The sequence below is a fragment of the Cucurbitaria berberidis genome (genome assembly GCF_010015615.1).
Source record: "Cucurbitaria berberidis CBS 394.84 unplaced genomic scaffold K460scaffold_5, whole genome shotgun sequence".
NCBI lineage: Eukaryota > Fungi > Ascomycota > Dothideomycetes > Pleosporales > Cucurbitariaceae > Cucurbitaria > Cucurbitaria berberidis.
In genome coordinates, this window is record NW_024468939.1 from 538,698 (window position 1) to 560,877 (window position 22,180).

Here is a 22,180-nt window from a genome sequence, read left to right on the forward strand (position 1 = left end):
AACGTGTACCCGATTCTGTCATAAAAGCTTCTCTACCAACGACCATACTCGTCACTATCTCTCTTCTCTGATTCCCCCTTCGTTCCGTCATCTACTCTCCTCATACACTGCGTCTAAGGGAAACATTGTCCCCACCATACTCCCTCCAGCCTGCATCTATCAGCCGTGAACTTGAGGCTGCTGGTTGGCTACTTGCTCTTGCTAATCTATGGCGCCTAACCGAGTTACACAGCTTCCAAGTATGTGCCATGCTATATAAGAGAAAGGTATGCAAAGAGTGAGTACCCTGGCCTAACGACGAATGATTACGATACTAGCTACTTGGCTACTTTACTGCCGAAGCCAGAAAAGACCTCGCCACAATACGCAGTACGATGCTCGAAATTGACACACTACATCTAACCTCGCTACTCTTCCTACTGCTCGTTGTCGCTGCACCTCTCGACTCACGGTCCTCGAAAGAGAACGTCGTCGCTTCATTGCTAGCTGCGGTAGTGCTAATTTGCACGAGGTCTCGGTGTCGCCGAAGCAACGAGTGTACTCCGCGCTATAGTCAACGTGGTAGAGAGAGACCAACAACGAGCTCGATGTCCGTCGTGCCTGGAGCTAGCGAGATGGTCGTGGTGTCGTGATGGACTGTTGCTTGGCCTGGAAGCAGCGTAATAGTCTGATCTTGTACGATGACGCGACCGTTCGAAGCGATGGTGTACACTTCGCCGCTGATATAGGTGCCTAACCCTGTGGCTGCATTGAACTGGCTAGCCAACGAGGAGCGATCCATCCTGCGTGGATTACTCACCTAAATCGGCGCTGACTAGTCATGCTTTCCACCTCCTATCATACCTCGAGCCGAACGTCTCGGTCCTTCTAACTCCACAGGAGAAGGAAAACTGCGTAGTAGAACGCCATTATGCCATAGCATGCGCAAGTATGTTAGTCGCACGATGAGCAGAATATGGGCTCCTATCTCAGTCTAACCAACTGAAGAGGTGTTCCCAATTCCTTGGAGAATCCTAGATGAGGGACTCTGATCTTGCATGGCCTGATGAGTCTTATCGAGCAAAGGCATGTATGTCGATACTGTTCATAAATTCGATAATGTGATATAAATCAAACGAAACGCGGAGACTGCAACATCTAAGCACTGCGGGCAAAGAGACAAAGTCAATACATGCCTCATGCATATATCGGACATAGAATGAGTACTTGTCACTGCCATTCGACCGATTCGCATGAAGCAGAGCGTTTCAGGTAATGTATGCCCACACCAGTTTTGATGCAGCTAGAAGGACCATCCGCCTGGCTGGTGTTTTTAGCTGCATATATCACGATAGCATCGAGATCACTGACCGAAATTCAGTTCCTCAAGCCGAAGTACTTGCATGATAGTGATGGCGAGTGACGAGATGAGGAGACAGAAATGCAAGGCTTCGATTGCTGTTTGGCGCTATTAGGTACCGGTACCGGTATTGCCTAGCTCATTTTAGGCGTCATGCACGTGCACAGGGGCCCAATGGACATATTACACCACAATCCATCCATCATCATCCAACTTGCTCTTCAATCTATACTTTCAACAGGCCATCCGCGTAATAATTTATGAACCACTCACAGCTCCCTGTGGCTTGTGTTGTTGAGTACACCACTCTCCTGATCTAATTTTGCCTTCTCCACCTTCGCCTCTTGAATCTTCATGGACATCTTGACTGGATGCACTCCTGGCGTCTCGAATACAGCATCAATTTCCTCTAGTGTCAATTTGGACGTTTCTGGGAATATGAAGTATGCCGCTAAGTCAGATTAGTGATCCAGTTGCCAATGTGGGAATTGGTGAGAGATAACTTACCGACCAACTGAAGGCAGTTGTACACTATGTAGACGCACCAGATCTTGTAGCCAATCTTACTAATACCGATGGAGATGCCATATGCTTCGATGGCTCCGCACGCGCCCTGGATGATTCCGTACAACCCCATACCCTTGGCACGAAGCGGCAGCGCTAGAATCTCGACTGGATAGAGATTATGCATTGTGGCGATGAAAGTGGCGCTGATGATCTGGAACAGGAACATCCACATGATAGTAAGGCCCTGTTGACGCATTAGATTGCTTCCTCCCCCCTACGTTGGCCTGCAATTACTTACGGATGTAGCTTTAGATTTTGTTTGACTATACTGCCAAGAGGTTATCGTGGCAGCTGTCTGCATGCAGATTATGCCAATGAGGCCAGCGAAGATTAGTGTACGACGTTTCAGCAAATCAACAAACCAACCACCTATCGCAGTGAAGATGAAGTATGTCGCGGTCAGTCCAAGCGATATGCCAAGCTGTTTAATCTTGTCTGTGACTCCGATTGTCTCAAGCGCGGGTGTGAGATAGTAGGCTGACATTGATTAGCATGCTGTGTGAGAGGGATCTGAAGGGGCTTGTGCCCAGGATCGAAAGGAAAACACACTTACAAACGATACCTCCTCCGTTCCAGGACTGAAAGCAAGAGTACAGAATCAACACCAACAGTCGATATCTGACGACCTTCTGGACAAAAACAGCAAAGTTCCACGACTGTCTGAAGCCCGTCCTTGACGTTTCCAGTGACTCCTCAATCTGTGCAACTACGACATTGACGAGAGGCTCGGAGGTTGACCCGGAAGTTGTCATATACTTCGCAATGACCTCCTTTGCTTCTTCTCGTTTACCCTTCAACATAAGATAACGTGGCGACTCAGGCGTTAGGAAGTAGATGAGCGAGCAAACTACCAACGGGAAGAAGGTCTGCAAGAGCAAAGGGATGCGCCACGACCAGTTGTTGGTATCGGCCATAGTCGCAGTTCCGATCATTCCAGCGTTCATGGCCACGCTACCAATCTGGAAGCAGGCTCCGAACATGCCCACAATGCGTCCTCGGAGATGGACAGGAGCGACTTCGGCGATGTACTGCGGCGAAGACATCAAGGCAGATCCGAATCCCAGGAAAAAGCGGCCAGCCATGAAGCAAGAAACGTTTGGGGCGAGGCCTTGCATTAAAGCAGCTATAATTACGAGAGAATTCCCGAGAAAATTGACCCCCCGACGCCCAATTTTGTCGTTCAAAGCCAGGAATGGAGCACCGCAAACTGTCCCAATCCTCATCAAGGCCGTGATATGCGCGAAAGTCTAAGTGGACAACATTAGCAGAAGTCTCGCTAGCCATCTGAATTTACGTACGGTTCCGCTCGTTGCAAACCCGAAGTAGTTGTGCCAGGACTTGTAGGCGTTGATGTTGCCAATGACTGCCCAGTCGACGCCATAACCTGCCTGATTACAACCCTGAACGAACATGATCAAGCAAAGTCGCATTCCAGTCTTCGTCCAGAACGTTGGCATCGCCTCCTTCGACATTTGCAACAAGTCATCCTCCGTGATGCGCTGCACGACAACCTCTTCTGTTTGGAGTGCACCGGTTTTCTCATCCGTCAAATCATGGTGGAACGACCTGGTGGTGCCTTGTGGAGCCATAGTGGCGACGGGACACTGGGTTCTCACGTATCGAGAACAGCCACAAGCAAGCGTGTGTATAGATGGGAGAGCTGGGAGATCGATATCGATCGCACATGCCCGACAAAGCACACGGAGAGGGAGCCGTTATATTGCTGGAAATGGTTGGAGTTTTATCACCATATTCTCACGCCGCCAAACTCTAATTCACGGGGTCGAGTGCGTGTTGAGCTATTGGTACAGGGCCTAGTGAACGTTCTGTTTTCATGGCACGGTTCACGGAAACCGGGAATGCATAGACATGGGGTCACCTTGTTGTTGATCGATCCTCTGGCAAATATTCTTCCGCCAACCACCCTCTCTAGCGCGCGGCTCATGATAGAAGGCTGCATAAATCCTTCACACAACTGAAAGCTGGAGCAACAGTCAGGATCCCGTCACACCATTATACCCGTCCTTTTTGCCGGCTTATATCGCTTAACAACCAATACATGCTTCCCATCCTCATGTACCCCAAGTTGCGCTACGAACACCCCGCATCTAGTTGGAACGATGCGCTGCCGCTAGGTAACGGTCGGCTAGGAGCAATGGTCTATGGAGGCATTCATACAGAAACGCTACGCCTGAACGAAGAAAGCGTCTGGTACGGCGGCCCTCAACCTCCGAGGACGCCCTTCGGTGCCAAGCACCACCTGGAGGAATTGAGGAAATTGATCCGCGCCGGAAGGCATCGTGATGCCGAAAGCCTGGTTAGGAAACGCTTCCTAGCGACACCGAAGAGTGCGAGACACTACGAACCACTAGGCACCTGCAATATCGCTTTCGAATATGGCAATGGCAATGGCAAAGCTAGTTCTGGAGGCGCAGAAGATATCGTGAAAGAGTACAAGAGAAGTCTCAATCTTGCAAAAGCCGAAGCAGTGGTCAAGTACACCATCAACGGAATTACGGTACGAAGAGAAGCTATCGCGACAAATGCAGGCGACGTCATTGCTATCCGCGTCGTTGCAGCGAGCGAGATCTCCTTCACAGTCAGCCTGACTCGTATGAGTGACGTCGAGTGGGAGGTCAATGAGTTCCTAGATTCCATCGCTATCGTAAACGGCCACATTGTCCTCCATGCAACACCGGGTGGAAAAAATAGCAACAGCCTTTGTCTGGCTGTGGGAGCAAGAGTTGACAGCAACGGAAGTGTCGAAGTCGTCGGGCGTGAGCTAAAAGTGACTGCGAAAGAGGCCTTGGTAGTCATTGCCGCTCACACCCAGTATCGTCACGAAAATGCTCAACAAGCAGCATTGGCTGACATTAGCACTTCATTTGGTCTTTCAACAGCGGAGCTATGGAAACGACATGTTGAAGACTGGGAGGACGCCTACGGCCGCATGAGCATCCAGCTCTACCCAGATGATGCGCATCTCACCACGGATGCCCGTTTGACTAACAATAGAGACCCTGGCCTGGTGTCTTTGTATTTCTCGTATGCCCGCTATCTGCTCTTGTCGTGCAGTCGGCCTTACCCAAAAGCCCTTCCAGCGACATTGCAGGGCATCTGGAACCCAAGCTTTCAACCACCTTGGGGGTCGAAGTATACTATCAATATCAACCTTCAGATGAACTACTGGATTGCAAATACATCCAATCTATCGAAATGTGAGCTACCGCTCTTCGATTTGCTGGAGCGTATGGCCGTTAATGGCCAGCGGACTGCATCAGACGTCTGGAACTGTCGCGGATGGTGTGCGCACCACAGCACAGATATTTTCGCTGATACAGAGACACAGGATCGGTGGATGCCTGCAACTCTGTGGCCTTTGGGTGGAGCTTGGCTGTGCACGCACATAGGAGAGCATTACTTCTTCACTGGCGATAGAGACTTCCTCGCACGGATGGCTCCAGTTCTTGAAGGCTGCGTTGAATTTCTTCTCGACTTCTTAGTCCCCGACTCGAGTGGTAAATATCTTGTGACCAACCCCTCTCTATCACCGGAAAACACTTTCAGGCATAAAGAAAGCGGCGAGCTTGGGGTCTTTTGTGAGGGCTCAACAATGGACATGGTGATCGTACGGCAGGTTTTCTCGCAGTATATCCTTGCTACAGCAGAGCTCGGGGAAGAGATCCTTTCAACATCAATATTCAAGGAGGTCCAAACCGCACTTGGTCGTCTACAACCTATCGCCATTAGCCCCAAGACCGAAACTGTTCAAGAATGGGGCTTAAATGATTACGAAGAAACAGAACTTGGCCATCGACACGTTTCGCACCTCTATGGTCTTCATCCAAGCAACGAAATAACACCCACATCCACGCCGGAACTCGCAGAAGCTGCGCGACAAACGCTATTACGCCGTATCGCCCATGGTGGCGGTCATACGGGCTGGTCTAGAGCCTGGCTTATCAATCTATGGGCAAGACTGCGGCAACATGAGCAATGTATACTTAATGTCGATGCCCTAATGAGGGATAGCACATTGCCAAATATGCTCGACACACATCCACCGTTTCAGATTGATGGAAATTTCGGCGGGGCGGCAGGAATTTTGGAGTGCTTGGTACAGTCGCACGAGATTATGGTCATCGAAGGGGGATCGAAGATCAATGTCATCCGCTTGCTTCCATCTTGCCCTGCTGATTGGGAAAAGGGAGAGGTAAAAGGTGTAAAGTGCCGCGGAGGCTTTGAGCTTGATTTCAAGTGGGATCATGGCGAAATCTGTGAGCCTGTGGTGGTCAAATCGAAGTTGGCCAAAGAATTTGTACTGGTCTTCCATCACGTAGGCTCCGATGCGAAAAACACTGGCACTCGGATATCGATTCCAGCATGCAAAGGGGAATGTCTTGTTTACAAAGATGGAGTCCGGGATACCTGATAGGGCTAGATAAATCTACGGGAACGCTCGATTAATCTGAGTTCAACTTTGCTATCAGTCACTTCCTACGCTCCTGTGGTAACTTCTATAACGCCATTATGACAGTCGAAACACCACATACACTTTCGAGGGCCACTTCTGACGTAGATTTCAACCGTGTTTCTATCTACGATCAATTCATTCTTTTCGGAGACTCTATCACGCAAGGCGACGGCAACCCAGCGCTGGGATATAGCTGTTTTGAAGCCCTCCAGCATGGTAAGAAGGCTCTAATGTTTTGTAGAAATCTAGACGAAACACTTTGGCGCCCATGCACGCTCTAATTATCGACGCAGATTACTCGAGACGAGTCGATATCATTGCTCGCGGCTTTAGGTACCTTTCGTCTTATTCAGCTCCAATTGTAAACTAATGTTATGGAGTGGCTACAACACAGAAAATGCACTCGCCGTCTTACCCAAGATATTTCCCACTCCCAAGCAAGCGCGAGTTCGCCTTGTGGTATTATTCAAGCTCTCTCTTCGCCGTGTCTCAACTTACCGGTAGCAGACTATCTTCTTCGGCGCCAACGATGCCTCGCTTCCTAACACAACGGGCCAGCACTTGCCGCTCCCAACTTTTGCCCAGAACCTCAAAGCGTTGGTACAGAATCCTGCCATCCAGGCACATGCCAACATTAAGCTGCTCTTGATTACGCCTCCGCCAATCGACGAGTGGGCGTTCGATTCATGGGATGAGCCTGGAAAGTCGGCGCGCAAAGCCGAAGTAGCTCGCGCCTATGCCGAGGCAGTTGTGCAAGTAGGAAAGGAGTTGCAAGTCGCAGTCGCGAATTTGTGGAGCGCATGCATGGTGGAAGCGGGGTGGGATGATAAGTGCGGGGGATGGCCATTGTCAGGAGATAGACGGGCAGAGAGAAGTGAGGGATTGGCAAGGTTATTGACTGATGGTGAGTACTGATTTTGGTATTTGGATGAACTGGGCTAACATGGTGGGTTTTCAAGGCTTACATCTGAGTGGTGATGGCTACAAGATATTGTACCAAGAGATGAAGAAGGTTATTGCCGTTTCTTACCCTGAGCTAAAGCCTTCAAGCATACCGGTGGCTATTGAGCCTTTCTTTCCAGAGTGGTTTGAGGACAGTGCGCCATGGTAGCAGATGACACACTTGCACAAAGATTAGCACTCAATCTCGACTAGATCATGCTCCTATAATATCACCTACTGTGACTCTGCTAGCCACGTATGCATGTAGTGGATTCGGACTAGTGTACCCCGGGCGTGAATCGCTCCATTTCCGCCAATCACCGAGCGCTATTTCTATACCTTGCATCTCTGCTCCCGAATTGCTGATGATGTTATGCTCTTCTAATATGTATAAGCTTGAAGCTGAATAAGAGCTGACAGTTTGTTGTCGGGTAGAGGAGTGAGTGTGCGTGCTTCTTTCAAGTGACCCTCTTTCTGTCTGTCCCAAAGTCCACATCCAGCCAGAGCTATCTCACGATGACTTGGACTCATACTTTCCCTTCATCGCCGGATGCGGACCTCGAAGGAATACTAAGAAAAGACTTCCACTGGGGGTTTGCAACTGCAGCTGCTCAGGTTGAAGGAGCCTGGAACAAAGATGGCAAAGGCGAATCCATCTGGGACAACTTGTGTCACACGGCCGGAAAAGTCAAGGATGGAAGCACCAACGAGGATGCGACCCGATCATACGACCTCTATAAAGAAGATGTTGCTCTGATGAAGAGCTATGGGGTGAATTCATACCGGTTCTCCTTGGCGTGGTCAAGGATCATTCCTCTTGGAGGCGCGGATGATCCTATTAATGAACAGGGAGTTCAATACTATAACAATCTTATTGATGAGTTGCTTGCGAACGGCATAACTCCGTTCGTGACCCTATTCCATTGGGACACCCCCCAGGCGCTTGAAGATCGCTATGGCGGGATGCTCGATCAAGAAAAGTACACACCGGACTTCCTCCGTTACGCTCGAGTTTGTTTCGGGCGTTTTGGTGACCGTGTCAAACATTGGATCACATACAATGAGCCTGGAGTGTACACTCTAGCCGGTTACGCAGCTGGAGTCCACGCTCCAGGACGTTCATCCTTCCGCGACAGGAATGAAGAGGGCGATTCATCAACGGAACCTTTCATCGTCGCCCATACTGAGCTTGTCTCCCATGCAGGAGCAGTCAAGATTTATAGGGAAGAATTCAAACCCACTCAAAACGGCGTTATCGGTATCACGCTTCATGGTAACTACTCAGAGCCATGGGATATCAATGATCCAGACGACGTGGAAGCCGCGGAACGTGCGCGCCAGTTCGAGATCGCATGGTTTGCTGACCCGATCTACGGTAGTGGTGACTATCCGCAATGCATGCGAGATCAGCTGGGCGACAGGTTACCGAAGTTCACCGAAGAAGAAAAAGTCCTTGTCAGAGGAAGCTCGGAGTTCTACGGCATGAATACCTACACAACGTTCTTCGTTAAAAACCTCAAAGGGCCCGCCGATATCAACGACCACAAAGGGAACGTTGAAAAGCTCGATACAAATAGCGAAGGCAAGTCGCGAGGTCCAGAGTCCGACACTTACTGGTTGCGCACTGCACCTGAAGGATTCGGGAAGCTGCTCAGATGGGTATGGGATCGTTATCATGTCCCGATATATATGACAGAGAACGGCACCACGGCGAAGGGAGAAACAGCGCCCACGGAGGAAGTGTTGAACGACACGTTTCGCATCGACTTTTACAACGGCTACATACGCGAGCTGGCTCAGGCTGTGCAGGACGGTGTAGACATTCGATCGTACTTTGGGTGGACGTTTACGGACAACTGGGAATGGGCGGCGGGGTATACTGATAGATTTGGTGTTACGTTTGTTGACTTTGATACACCGGAGAAGAAGAGATATCCGAAGAGGTCGGCGTATTTTCTACGCGATTACTTCAAGCATCTGATAGCGAATGAGTGAGCATATTGGAGGACTAAGCTGGGGTTGAAGCGAACAAATACAAAATAGAATATTGTCGGAGTCGTAACTATCTTATGCCTAACAGCTTAGATGGGGGCTACGGTCCTTCGAGACTCGATTATAAAGCGAAACAGCAAGCTTTCCATTCGATGACTTATCTGGTCATCGCTGTAACGTGGCTGGACTCAGTTCCATGGTTCTGCGACCAGATTTTTGAATCGCGGTGCTGTTCTGTTTATTGTGTTGTGACGCTGCTTTTACGATTTGCAGAGAGCTCTCCGAGCTTTACAACATCTTCTCTGACTTATCTGGATTCGGAGAAAGAAACGAAAAGATCCACCTTTAGCAGGCCCTTGACATTCATCGACACTTAGAGAGCTCACCCTAGGCCTTTGTGATTGTCAACCACGTGGTAATTTTGGAGCTCCTAGCTATCTGAAATTCAAATACTAGAAATATACGGTTTGAATTGTCCGAATATCAGGATGTGACAGGCCTTCTAGGACACATGGTATAAAACTGTCTAACCCTTTATCATGATTACGTGGCTCTAAAGTATCTCAGTGACACTCTATTATATGTGCTTGACTTTCTACGTATACACGACACGCTTGTAATATAGAGAAGCACTCGCAGCCAGGGTACATGGCTACATATTTTTGTGAGGATTGGTCTTTCCATGTAGCAAATGGGAGGCTGTCTCAAGGGAAAGGAAACAAGACAGCACTCTAGCACCACATGCGTCTTGTGTCAGCTGTAACCTTGAGAAAGAGCATGAGTTGGGGTAATGGTATAACTTAGTCTAGCTGGGTTATACATGATTGCACGACGGAAGAGGCATTCCGGCAATCCACTTCACCTGGTCCCGATATTCAACGCATTTAGGTGGTGTGCCTTACGTTCCCGATATCATCCCGTAGATGTGGGAAGGTATGGTGAGGAGCACTGCTCGATGGAGCTTGGATTTGGAAGACGAAGGTTGCCCGAGCTCGAAATCCTGGATACTGATCGAAAGGGCAGATTATTGGCTGAAGATTGAAGTACAAACATCCACATCTGGAACTCATGACGACTACGAATGGGTTGGCCTCAAACAAATCTTGGGGATGGCAAACAGAGGGTGCGACGATCAGGAGTCACGAGCACCCTGCGGCCATCACACAGTTGCGGCTCCGAGGATAATTCTGAGTTCAGCCCATGTCAACAGTTAGGACACCGATTGCGAATGAATAGTGACGTCATCTGGGTATCAATCCCGAGTTACCAGCGCCGCGAGGTCGACAGGCCGTTTCAGGTGATGATGATCCATCTGACCGGTCAATCCTATCGAACCCACGTTATTCGGTATGATTTCGGGTGCCTTCGGTCGTATTACGGGCATAAGTGCGACGCTTAAAACGGATTCCACTCATCCGGCACTACCTTGGTGATGCTCCAACTCTCCAAGGATAGCATGTAAAGCTGTGATTCGATAAAACACGCGGTGAGTAAGGTCGATGCAAATGTGATGTATTCATATGCAACCTAGGTTTCTAATTTATACACTCCCGCAATTACCTATGATACAGGGGCAGTTAGGGCGAGGTGAAATAGACCAAAATAGATGTCTGTTGTAATATACGCGTGAGCGCTGGTAATCGCGCATGCACCGTCTTTGTGCTTTGGGAGATCTACCAGCCTTGGTCTTAGTAGTAGTGCACCTTGAGCGGACGTGTCTTTCCTTCTGTCGTGGTTGAATTATAATAATTTTTGGCTGTGTATATCAAAGCCTTCTGCGCGAACTGTCTAGGTTATAGCAGCATTGATTTTATCGCGGATGGCATGTGAAAGGATATAGAGAACCTTGGAAAGCAGAGTGGAGAATGTCCGTCCTAAACGAGTGATTCCTGCATGCCTTCACTTGACTGTGGAAGCTTCGCTGTGCGGCCGCCTATGGAGTGTATTGGATCTACACTTCAAGTGCTCGCTGGTTTATCAATTGAATGCGTCTTTACTACTTATTGAGGCACGCATCCGAGGAGAGAGAGCATCAGATGACGATGGAGTTGACTAAGCGGATGTACACGTTATCACGTGACTTTACACGCTAAGGACGCATGGACGCGTTTGCCGAGCTTGACTCCACCGTCTAACAAGCAACTTCAGCTGTCGCGCCCTCACCGTTATCTACCATTCAACCTCTCCATTCGTCTACCTCGCTCCTATTGAGGCGATCGCAAACATGTGAGCTGCTGGCGTGCATGATCACAGCTACAGTGGCAGGCTAACTTTGAACAGGGAGGCATTCAACGACATTTACCTGAATCTTTCTAGGAAGTCCGGCGCAACTCGATTCTCGGACTCTGGCTTTGGGTGGAAGCCCGCAAATGGCGAAACATACACGTGCGACCAGTCACAGATCATCCAGGCGCAGTGGAGTCGAGCTGCACGCGGCTACGAAGTGAAGATTCTCTCACGAAACGACGGCGTGATACAGCTCGATGGATTCAAACAGGAAGACTATGAGCGAGTAGGAAAGGTTTTCAAGACATGGTACGGCATCAATTTGGATAATCGCGAGCATGCCCTACGCGGTTGGAATTGGGGCAAGGCCGACTTTGGTAAGGCCGAACTCACCTTCAACGTCGCCAACCGCCCCGCCTTCGAGGTGCCCTATACCGAAGTTTCGAACACGAATTTGGCAGGAAAGAACGAAGTCGCTGTTGACTTTTCGCTTCCCGCTGACGGTGATGCCGGCGCAAACGGATCCCTGGGAGGAGCTCGATTCAGAGGCAAGAAGTCTGCAGGAGCTCGAGACCAGCTGGTCGAGATGCGCTTCTACATACCCGGTGTGGCGTCCAAGAAGGAGAAAAATGAAGACGGCGAGGAGGCCTCTGGAGCTGAGGATGGCGAGGAGACGAATGCTGCTAATCTCTTCTACGAAACTCTGATGGACAAGGCCGAGATTGGCGAAGTGGCCGGTGACACATTCGCCACTTTCCTAGACATCTTGCACCTTACTCCTAGGTATGACGCTCATGGACAGCCGATAAGCAGCGCTAATATGAATGCAGGGGTCGTTTCGATATCGACATGTATGAAAGCTCGTTCCGACTGCGCGGCAAGACCTACGACTACAAGATCCAGTTTGACTCAGTCAAGAAATTCATGGTGTTGCCAAAACCCGACGACATGCACACTCTCATCACTATTGGACTCGATCCTCCTCTACGACAGGGCCAGACGCGTTATCCATTCCTGGTTATGCAGTTCAAGCGCGACGAGGAAGTCAACCTAGACCTGAACATGAAGGAAGAGCTTCTGGAGTCCAAGTACAAGGATAAGTTACAGTCCCACTACGAAGCACCCATCGCTGTAGTCGTATCCGACATATTTCGAGGGCTGAGCGGGAAGCGCATTTCCAGGCCGTCTCGCGACTTCATCAGCCACCACGAGCAATCCGGTGTGAAGTGTTCGATCAAGGCCAATGAAGGCCACCTCTTCTGTCTCGACAAAGCCTTCATGTTCATCCCTAAACCAGCAACCTACATTAGCATGGATAATATCGCATCGGTGACCATGTCTCGTGTCGGTGGAGCCATGGCGGCAAGTCGCACGTTTGATATTACCTTTACCATGAAGGGTGGTATGGCAGAGCATCAGTTCTCCAACATCAATAGGTGAGTAGTCGCATGATGAACTTGGAAGTCCCTGCATGGCTAAGACTAGACCACAGAGAGGAGCAACAGCCCCTCGAGAACTTCTTCCGCGCTAAAGGTATCAAAACGAAGAATGAAATGGCGGATGACGTAAGAACCTCCTTTTCCTCTCTAGACTCGATTACGCTAACCCTGCATCCTGCAGTCCGGAGCGATTCTTGCGGCTGCACTCGCAGACGAAGATCTTGCATCCAGTGATGATGGAGGTGTGGCAAATCGCGGAAGCGCGGATGAAGACGACGAGAGCGTTGATGAAGACTTCCATACAGAATCGGAATCTGAAGTCGGTGAAGAGTTTGATTCGGATCACCAGAGCAGTGGCGGTGATAGCGATGCTGAGATGGAAGACGCGGAGAGCGATGCCGCCGAGGCAGCCGTTCCAGAACGCCCCAAGAAGAAACAGAAGACGGACAAATGATAACCTTGCTCGCCACGTGTGACGGTGAGCAGGGGCCTGGTAAAGGGTCCAGGGCGGTGAGGATACAGTTTAACTCATGTTTCCAAGCTTGTTCGTGTTCGGTGCATGAGCGTTGCGCGTTGCTCGTTGTTCTCCGACTGGTCTCAAGCCATGGAGACAAGTCCGATGCTTTGATAGGCAACAGGCGACATGGCGTCTGAATGGTGGCAGAAGGACAGGAATGATAGTTCCGAGGGCATGGGAAATACGCCTCAGATGAAGCCGACCGTCAGGATCAGAGGGGCCGGCTTGGGTTATTAGGCGAATGCATAGCAGCCAGGAGAAGGGTTCCAAAGAGTGGCAACTAGCGGCCATAGCTGCATTAGCTCCACGTACGTGAAAGGCCCCCTGTGAGTGATGTAGGCGTTGTGGCCCGGCCATGACTCGGCTAGACGCGCCCGGCGTGCGCGGACCACGCAGCTGTCATTCCGTGCTAAAGTTTAATTCTTTGCTCTTGTTGCAGCTCCGATGGAGCATACGACTGGGATTCGGGATGATGCAAGCTACGGCAAGGGAAGTGCCTCTCGCCAAATCCACAGGCCCTGCATTGCCTGTAATGGTGGATCCGCACCTGGCGCGAACTACCTATGGACCCCGCATCTACCTTCACGGTTTGACTTCTGTATCGCACCAGCATCCTGATATAGAAAGTCGACAATCCTCTCGACTCATGTGAACGCTCCCTCATACCCACTTCGCTCGCTTCGAGGAGTCCATCGATTACATAGCTCCTTGGACTGACCCACATACCTCGGCCTACTTCGAAGATGCGCTCACGAACCGGGTGGTATGTGAAGCCCCCTTTCCATGTACATCACCGTCTAACCTCTTCTCAAGCCTTACCTGCCGCCAGCGAAAGCTGAAATGTGACGAGAAGAAGCCAGTGTGCGGGCAATGCACAAAGGCCTCCAGAGAATGTGTGCTCAGCTCCGGAATCGTCTTCCGTCATCAGCACAATGCCTCAATGAATGGTGATGACTCAGGAGACGAGAACTCGCTGAAAGGCTTCTACGCGTATAAGAACACATTCGAAGACAATACCATTTGGATGGACATCCCAAAAAATGGTGAGTTCCTACCTAATATCTGTGGTGAGCAGATCATTAACACAACTGTAGTGACCTTCATCAACACCACTAATCCATATCTCGACCCCGGAACACCAGACTTCGACACCATTTCGGCTGCATCAATGGAATCTCCTCCGCCGTTTGAGCGGCGCTCATTCGCCTCATCGCGGACACACAACAACTTTCACCTAGTCACTAGCACACCTTCTAGCATAGGTTCTGAGCTAGGTTCCGCCAGCGTTGCCATGGGCTACAGTCCTGAGCTCGAATATCTGCGACCATTGATGCACTCACCGCCAGGATCTGCAGTAGGGACACCAGTTTCACCACCCGCCTCCCTCTGCAACCTCCGCATCAACCCATTGATGGACTATAGTAGCTCTTCAACACCAACACCTATAGATCCACGCCTCACTTCACCATTCGAATCCTCTACAGACTACACTCCCCGACGATCTACACCTCGTTCGGATACGGAATCAATGACGAAGCAAGATCACGAGATCGCCTTCCTTTTACGGTGGTTCTCTGAAGGCCCTGGGTACTGGATGGATCTCTTCGATCTTGGAACATACTTCGCTTCGTACGTGCCTGTCAAGGCGCGTGAGAACCCTTTGCTCAAGTATGCGGCAGTCGCTTGCGCGGCCAAGGCCCTTGCACGTGTTCAAGGCCGCAAGCCTGTTATGGGAGGAAGTGCAACACGTCAAGCTCGAATGGAACAGTACCCCAACGCGCCTTTAGTTGACTGGAAGCACAAGGCGGCTGTATACTATGACAACGCCGTTTCATTGTTGCTGAAGGCCCTCAAAACGGACACAACCATCACCCCTGATGACTCGGACTGCGAAGTCAGGCTACGCAATGGCAGTCTCCCATATGGTTCTAATGTTCCAGCGCCAAAAAAGCGAAAAGTCTCAGATAGCAGCTCGTTTGTATCTAGCGCTGACGAGCTGTTGGCCGCTTCCGCAATTCTTTGCGTGTATGAGTTCTTAGACACATCCGTCTCGGAGTGGGCCAAACACTTGAACGGAGCAAAGTCTCTCCTTGTCCTTGCGCAGGATCGTGTGATGCCCTTACAGATGCCGACCCCGGGGTCGACGATGTCGTCTAGCTTCAACTTCATTTCCAAGGCCCGGAGAGCAACATTCTGGAACATTGCTAGACAGGACATGCTCGCAGCTTGTAAGTCTAAAACTAAAGTCTTTAAGTTCTGCACTAACAAAAACTACTAGTCATCAACAAAACCCCAACACGGCTCGACACTGAGGACCTCTCCTTATGGAAAGAAGCCGGTCTTCTGATCGACGATCAGGGATTCATCGTTCCCAGCAACACAAGCCAAAGTGGCTATCCAGAAGAAGGCGAGAACATGATGAGGGAAGACCTCATTTGCAATGCTCTGGTGTGGCTCATGGCGAAGCTGGTCAACTTCATGGCTGCTGGCGATGAGAATTCCAGTAGCATAGGAATGTCCTGGGCTGGCGTCCCTCAGCGAACGATTCTGGACTATTGGTGCAATCTGCGAAAACAGTTCCAAGTCTGGCACGATGGTTTACCGATCACTTTTCAGCCTTCTGCTAGGGTGGATGCATCACACTCGCCAGGCCATCTCTCGAAGAATGGCAGCGGATCCATGTTCACTGAGGTTTGGTACAGCATCCCGATGTGTGCCTCTACCCTGCAGACCTATCATATGAGCCAGATTCTCTTGTTCATGAACAAGCCACACGAATCTACTCAGGGCCGGAGTACAGTGTGTGCACGCCTTAGCTCATACGAGTCCGTTTTGGCCACCTGCCAGAAGCACAGCCGTGAGATTGTCGGCATCTCACTCGCCCGCTCAGATGAAGCAGTCAGAATCCATTCAGTCCAGCCCTTGTTCACGGCCGGCCAGTGCCTCCGCGATCCTCGAGAACGCCAGCAGGTCCTACACCTCCTCCGCGATATCGAATTCGACATTGGTTGGGCTACCGACTACCGAGTACGACAGCTCATTGAGCAGTGGCAGTGGGAAGAGCAAGAGACCCTTGTGCCCTGAACGTTACACACGTACAGTCTCGACAACGAACACATGACTCGTTCGACGGCGATCTCTCCTCACTTGAGGATTGACTCAGGGTATCAGCTCTGGGCTTAGTGCAGACGTTCTATCACCAGACCCACTCGCCGACGTACTGTACCGTTCGCCCACTTCAGCACAACACCATGCATGGGTGTTATTGAAGATGGCAAGCTATGCTTTGCCTAGTCAGCGCAGGGCCGCAGAGTGGGTCACCCGAGAGTACTGTGGTAGGACTGAGCTGTGGAACACATAAGAGGGCGTATTGTCTCGAGTTGCTGGGGTCTTGATACTCGAACTAAGCCTTGAGGTTTCGACCTCCAGGGTCTAGAGCCTATGCAAAAGTTACACGATAGCTAGAAGGGATGGATGCGTTTCAAAAAGCGCCACATAGGACTACTTAGACAGGTGCATATTAGACGATAACGATAACGATTTTTCATGAAGCCATCCTTGTAACAGACAAAATTGCATCCTTAAAGCCGACTACATGAACACAGAGTATGCGCAATTGTGTACAACGTCACGTCCGATACTCCGATGCAGGTCGTCCCGCCTCCCCCGTCCCTCCGACATAGTACGACACACCGTCCTTCCAGATTAATAAATCAACAGCCGCGTTTTGCGCAACCATGCATAGAAAAGCCTTTATGCCTTGCTTTCCCCATCGCCCCACCTTACCTAGCCAACCTACTTGCAGATTCGACTTGCAGCACACGCATGCACGTGGTCTAGCACCACAATCAAACGCTTTTCACCAACGGTGTACTAGACAGTTGGCCCTGCATGTTTCCAAAGAGACTGACCAATGAACATGAAAGGGTTACACACACGATCGTAAGCTGAAAACAACGCCAAATTTTCCGACCCATCAAGGCATCAAGCGTGCATTATTGCTCTCCTCGGGTCGTCGGCGACCTGGACTTGTACCAAGCAATATTGCTCTCATCGGGTCGTTGCGACTTTTGCGACATAGACTGGTTTCAAGCCTGACCACCACACGACTCTTCTTGAGTCCACAATAAGGTTGGAATCAGGCCAGAATAGGGCCAAAGTGAGATTTTAGATGAAAAAGTTAGTGGCCATAGAACAAGCCTGTCGATCCATCATACTCTGTGCCGTTCATACCCAGGCGCGATGGTCACATGCACCTAGTGTGGAAACCGCCAAAATCGCGAGATTATATGGTCTTATCCCGCCAATGTGTTCCCCGATCTCTGAAGGACATATTAGAACTTCAACATCGAGTTGTCCTTGTTGGATTAAACCGACTGGAATGCGCGCCACCGTGGTGCGACCCTGCATATAACTAGTAGACGGATGCCTAGTTTTGTCCCACACAATGATAGCGGTGTAAGCCCCCTCGGGACCGAATTATAATAGTCGGTCTGGCGCAATAGACTTTCGCGTATCTTTTGTCAAACGTGGCGGAGAAAAGCGTAATCGAAGGGTGCGTAGCTCCGCATACAGAGCCGGGGATGGGCGGCTCCATTTACGTTTAGGTTGCACAGAATAGGGCCGCGTTGCACCGGCAATCTGCATGACAGTGCAGTGCATTGCAGTGACACCGTTGTTTGAATGAATTGCAAAAAAGCAAGCCTCTGCAACGTCTGTTGGATATGAAGTTGTCTTGAATAGAAAGCTTGACTAGGCTTGATGTTACTGGGGTTTGCAAATACTACTGCAACTATTCATCGAATTGGCAAGGCGCCGTGGGATGAAGTGCGGGACCGCACTCGCTTCTCTGATCCGATGGTAATTTTCATAATAACGGTTTCACATCACGGTCCACTGGCCCAGCCACTCAGATTTCGGTCTACAAGGTAAAAGATTGTCGATTAGCATATACACGTGCGGCTCCGAGGGTGAGCAAGGTTCGGGGAGCCGCACTGATGCGGAGCCTGATTAGTTTGCTGATGTACGCAGGGGATATGACTAGCAGCCTAGGGCTTCCGCACGCCAAGTTGCATCCCCACCCCCCACTCTTACAGACAAATAGACCGTTAATGTCAGAAACATGCAGGCTACACACAGGGCATGCAAGATGTCGTATCGCGACCCTGTACCATCTCAATCTTCGCATCATGCTGCCACAGTGCAAATGATACGTCTTCGAATGATGTCGATACTCTTTCCCCGCACGTCCTCTTCCTGTACCCCCCTACACCACATAGCCTTTGGATGCATCCTTGAGCTCCATGACACGGCCCAAAACGTGCATTGAAGGTCGTTACGATCGCTAACACTAGGCCTCCGCTCCTCCGGTCACTAGTTACGCCATAGACTGCAGCTAATGCATGCACCCTTGACGTGCTGCCCTCGTGGGTAAGCCGAACCCAGCTAGGGGTCGATTAGTCGTGTTTTTGGGGAAAGGGGTGCGTGTGATGGCGGAGCGAGTCGCCGGTAATTCCCTTCACGGAGTCCCACGATGACAGCCACGACATTGATCGTACAGGCATCGGTATCATCCTTCCATCTCATCGTGGCGGTTGCATTCAGCTCGAGAAGTGCAAACTCGACGCGTGTAATGACATAGTGGCGAAGCGAAAGCTGTGCCCAGCCTCGGGCAGTCCGTAGAATGCGCATTTACTGCATGGGAATTACAATTCCTCTAGCAGATCGGGAAGCCCGATGATATACCGATATTTACGCATCAGGTTGGGCAGCTTTTCTACTTGCTAGGCTCTTCCTCAGAAAAGGTCCGAGGCCTTCACCGCCACGACAGCCACTTACGTTCTAGACTAAACATGCGACCAAGGCGAACATTGTTGAGACACACCAACGACACACCGAGGTTTCTAGTCATTCTATGCTCTACGTCACCATTTTTGATTAATCCCCCTGACACAATCAGTCACCGACTGCAACCGAGCTGCATCTCAAGGCGGAGTGACGTGTATTTGTTGGTGTGTTATGTGCTGGTAGGACGTCGGGTCGGGAAGGATCCCGAGTTTACTGGGGGTACAACCAGCAGGCTGGAAAGATGGTTCCAAGGAACGATCGTACCGATGGTCTGTGCTCATCTAGCGGACAACCAATAGCGCCCGCTTTCGTCCTTCAAAATATTTCGCTGTCATGATTTGACCCAGCAAAGCTGAGTTGTGGTTCACAAAGTGATATCCAGCGTTAACTTGTATGTGGACAGTTGCGAAGAAGCGGAGGCTGTACTACAATGATTCGCCCCCGTTTGGATCGCTAGTAACATCACCACAGCATCAGCTCTCCATCCGTAACCCTGGTTAGACTGTTTAAACGTTACTTTGAAATGTATCCAAGAACCAGAAGTTAGAGATGTCACTTTTGCTTTTGATCCGCTTGGACAGCTCTCGCAATGTGCTCAGCCTCACTGAACATCAATTAAGGTCTATTAAACAAGGACTAGAACTTGTCCTGATATGGTCAAATGTCAACCCTTTGTCAAGTCGAGCGAGCTTCGCAGAGACAGATCAACATCTGTCCTAACAATATGTGTAGACTCCCTGTCAAATGCGGACTAGACTCAATGCGGTATATATACATGCAAAGGCCACTTATATTGCAAGACACATATCGATGAATAGATAGCCGCATTACTACAAATAACTAGTAGCTCGCTGGAAGCACCACTTCTGATATCCAACAAAGCCACACTGAATGGTAAAGATAATCACGTTCCCTAGTTGAAAACATCTCCCTCACAATTACAATTCTTAGGCGTGTACCTATAACAAATCAGTATCGTGGAGATGAAAGTATGCAACTTCGGCGTACAATCCGTAACTTATGATGGCCATGGAATTTTCAGGACTACCATCCCACTTCGTGTCTATGAGCTTCATCAAATACACTTTGTGGATCTTCAAAGAATGCTTAGATACCTAGCACCTCTCGAGCCCCAGCGGGTGTAGATCTCATGGACAACGATACGATAGACTGATGCGATAATACAAGTACATCAAAGTGAGAAGTACCATCAGAAGCCCTAGAGTGATCGTCAAGTATCTGTAGTTAGTGTCACGGTGAATGGAATACTGGTACAGGCAGTGCGCAGTCAGCCGCTTCTATGGAGACAATGCTCTATAATTCAGCGGTAAGACATATCCAGGACCAACCATACAATGCACATACTTGCTCAAAGCGTGAAACCTGCGCAGCCAGGGAAATGACCACCAGAAGCGAGGCAATATCTCAGAGGAGAGTGTACTCCGTGCAAGGAAAAGCCCCGTAACGCGGGGAAAGGACCGAGCCTCTGAGAGGGACATAGCCGAGTAGGCGAGAGCTTTTTAGCGCTGCGGATGTCGGCATCCTAGACGCAGTTTGATACATTGGTCCGCACCCACATATAGCAACGAGAAAACGTCTCTGCATGGCGGGTTCTCTCTTCCGCTGCGATCGATCCTACTACTTTGGGGTAAGATGCGGTGCGCTTGATACCATTTCTTTCGAACTCTTTGCTGGTAGGTCATGCCGACGAGGGTGTCTATGCTTGAAGCTGGGCAAAGGTACGTGAAGAACCTTGTTGTGGATCATTCAACCAACTTGAACAATATAGGGCTGGTTCCTCCCAAGAGTAGCCAGAAGCAGCCTCGGCGTCGAATCTCTTTGAGTTAAGCAAAGATCATCGATCAAAGTACAAAGTATAGATCGCTTCCGGGCTACGAGCTGTACTAGTACAATCCTGTCCATGTACGATTTCTCGTACGATATACGGGAACAAGGGTACTTGACAAAGATATCACGCGCTTTGCGCGCTGCACCCGTTTATGCAAGACCCCAGAGTCAACTCCAACACTCATTGGACGTTCGCTCTAATGCGTACCAGCCGCCCCCAGACGGCAAAAGCCGCCTGGGCGTACTACACATTGAAAGTGGGCCTAGTCACACTGGCCATTCCCAGCCTTGCAACTAGGCTGGCCCTTGCTCTCTTCGACATCGTGCGACGATCTGACTCGCAGCACCTCAGCCTTCGATCATCTGACCTTGTAAATCCCCGGCTTGGTCAAATCCTGTGGCTCAAGTTGCATACGCGCCATTGAATGCAGTGGCTGCTTCACAGCACAGCAGATGGTCAGAGCGTGAGGCTTGTCTTTGTTGGTGTAAGAGCTGCTAAGCTGCCTAGGCTGCTCCACTTGCCCCGTCGAAAGCTTGCTTTTCTCTGCCGATCGGTATGTTTCCCTCCTGTGTAGGGGATTGGCGGTGTAGCGGGCCGCTGGAGTCCAATCGTCTAGACTTTTGAGTCTCCCGACGAAGACGAATTCTTTCTTTAAAGTAGCTCTACACCGATTAGGCCGATCGATGGCCATAGTAAGAGCCCCTTATCCTCCTCGCACTTTTCTGCGAACAAGACTCATGATATCATACCCCATCCCCTGTCTGAGTTTGCGAGATGATTTGCAAGCGCCCGCGACAGGACTCACTTGAGCTACTGCAGACGCCCCGATCGAAATATCGTTTATCTCTCTATTAAGCGAATTCCTTAGAGCAGCTACGTCGGGCCCGTTTTCTTTCTCATTGGTATTAAGACTTCAATTCCAAGACCCTACTAAGTGCTTAGAGGTTTGGTCCTCGACGCGCCACGAGGATAAAGTCGAATTATCATA

General features: G+C 50.2%; 6 protein-coding genes across 6 annotated transcripts; 5 read left to right on the forward strand and 1 right to left on the reverse strand.

Moving 5' to 3' along the window:
- Nucleotides 1–1,608: 1,608 nt before the first annotated feature.
- On the reverse strand, nucleotides 1,609–3,844 carry K460DRAFT_434615 (putative MFS sugar transporter protein; the record flags this gene model as incomplete). Its single annotated transcript, XM_040938386.1, has 5 exons — nucleotides 3,205–3,844; nucleotides 2,460–3,153; nucleotides 2,145–2,383; nucleotides 1,847–2,090; nucleotides 1,609–1,790 (listed from the first exon to the last, which is right to left on the reverse strand). The coding sequence occupies exons 1-5, from the start codon at nucleotides 3,493–3,495 to the stop codon at nucleotides 1,609–1,611; spliced, it is 1,650 nt and encodes a 549-aa protein (XP_040784077.1). The 5' UTR covers nucleotides 3,496–3,844.
- On the forward strand, nucleotides 3,845–6,370 carry K460DRAFT_168844 (glycoside hydrolase family 95 protein). Its single transcript, XM_040926937.1, has one exon. The coding sequence runs from the start codon at nucleotides 3,966–3,968 to the stop codon at nucleotides 6,336–6,338; it is 2,373 nt and encodes a 790-aa protein (XP_040784078.1). The 5' UTR covers nucleotides 3,845–3,965; the 3' UTR covers nucleotides 6,339–6,370.
- A 135-nt stretch (nucleotides 6,371–6,505) lies between these two features.
- Nucleotides 6,506–7,434, forward strand: K460DRAFT_253933 (SGNH hydrolase; the record flags this gene model as incomplete). Its single annotated transcript, XM_040927404.1, has 5 exons — nucleotides 6,506–6,596; nucleotides 6,674–6,713; nucleotides 6,761–6,839; nucleotides 6,888–7,284; nucleotides 7,340–7,434. Coding segments are annotated over 5 exons (702 nt in total), but the record flags the coding sequence as incomplete, so codon positions are not given.
- A 404-nt stretch (nucleotides 7,435–7,838) lies between these two features.
- Nucleotides 7,839–9,317, forward strand: K460DRAFT_379589 (glycoside hydrolase family 1 protein; the record flags this gene model as incomplete). Its single annotated transcript, XM_040935179.1, has 1 exon — nucleotides 7,839–9,317. One exon carries the CDS (start codon nucleotides 7,839–7,841, stop codon nucleotides 9,315–9,317), a length of 1,479 nt encoding a protein of 492 aa, XP_040784080.1.
- Nucleotides 9,318–11,456: 2,139 nt separating this feature from the next.
- On the forward strand, nucleotides 11,457–13,468 carry K460DRAFT_168853 (FACT complex subunit pob3). Its single transcript, XM_040926938.1, has 5 exons — nucleotides 11,457–11,540; nucleotides 11,595–12,323; nucleotides 12,371–12,976; nucleotides 13,033–13,105; nucleotides 13,161–13,468. Coding segments are annotated over exons 1-5 (1,683 nt in total). The 5' UTR covers nucleotides 11,457–11,538; the 3' UTR covers nucleotides 13,434–13,468.
- Nucleotides 13,469–14,239: 771 nt separating this feature from the next.
- On the forward strand, nucleotides 14,240–16,580 carry K460DRAFT_379591 (uncharacterized protein; the record flags this gene model as incomplete). The annotated part of the gene is made up of 4 exons (XM_040935180.1): nucleotides 14,240–14,259; nucleotides 14,310–14,539; nucleotides 14,591–15,724; nucleotides 15,775–16,580. The coding sequence occupies 4 exons, from the start codon at nucleotides 14,240–14,242 to the stop codon at nucleotides 16,578–16,580; spliced, it is 2,190 nt and encodes a 729-aa protein (XP_040784082.1).
- Nucleotides 16,581–22,180: the final 5,600 nt, after the last annotated feature.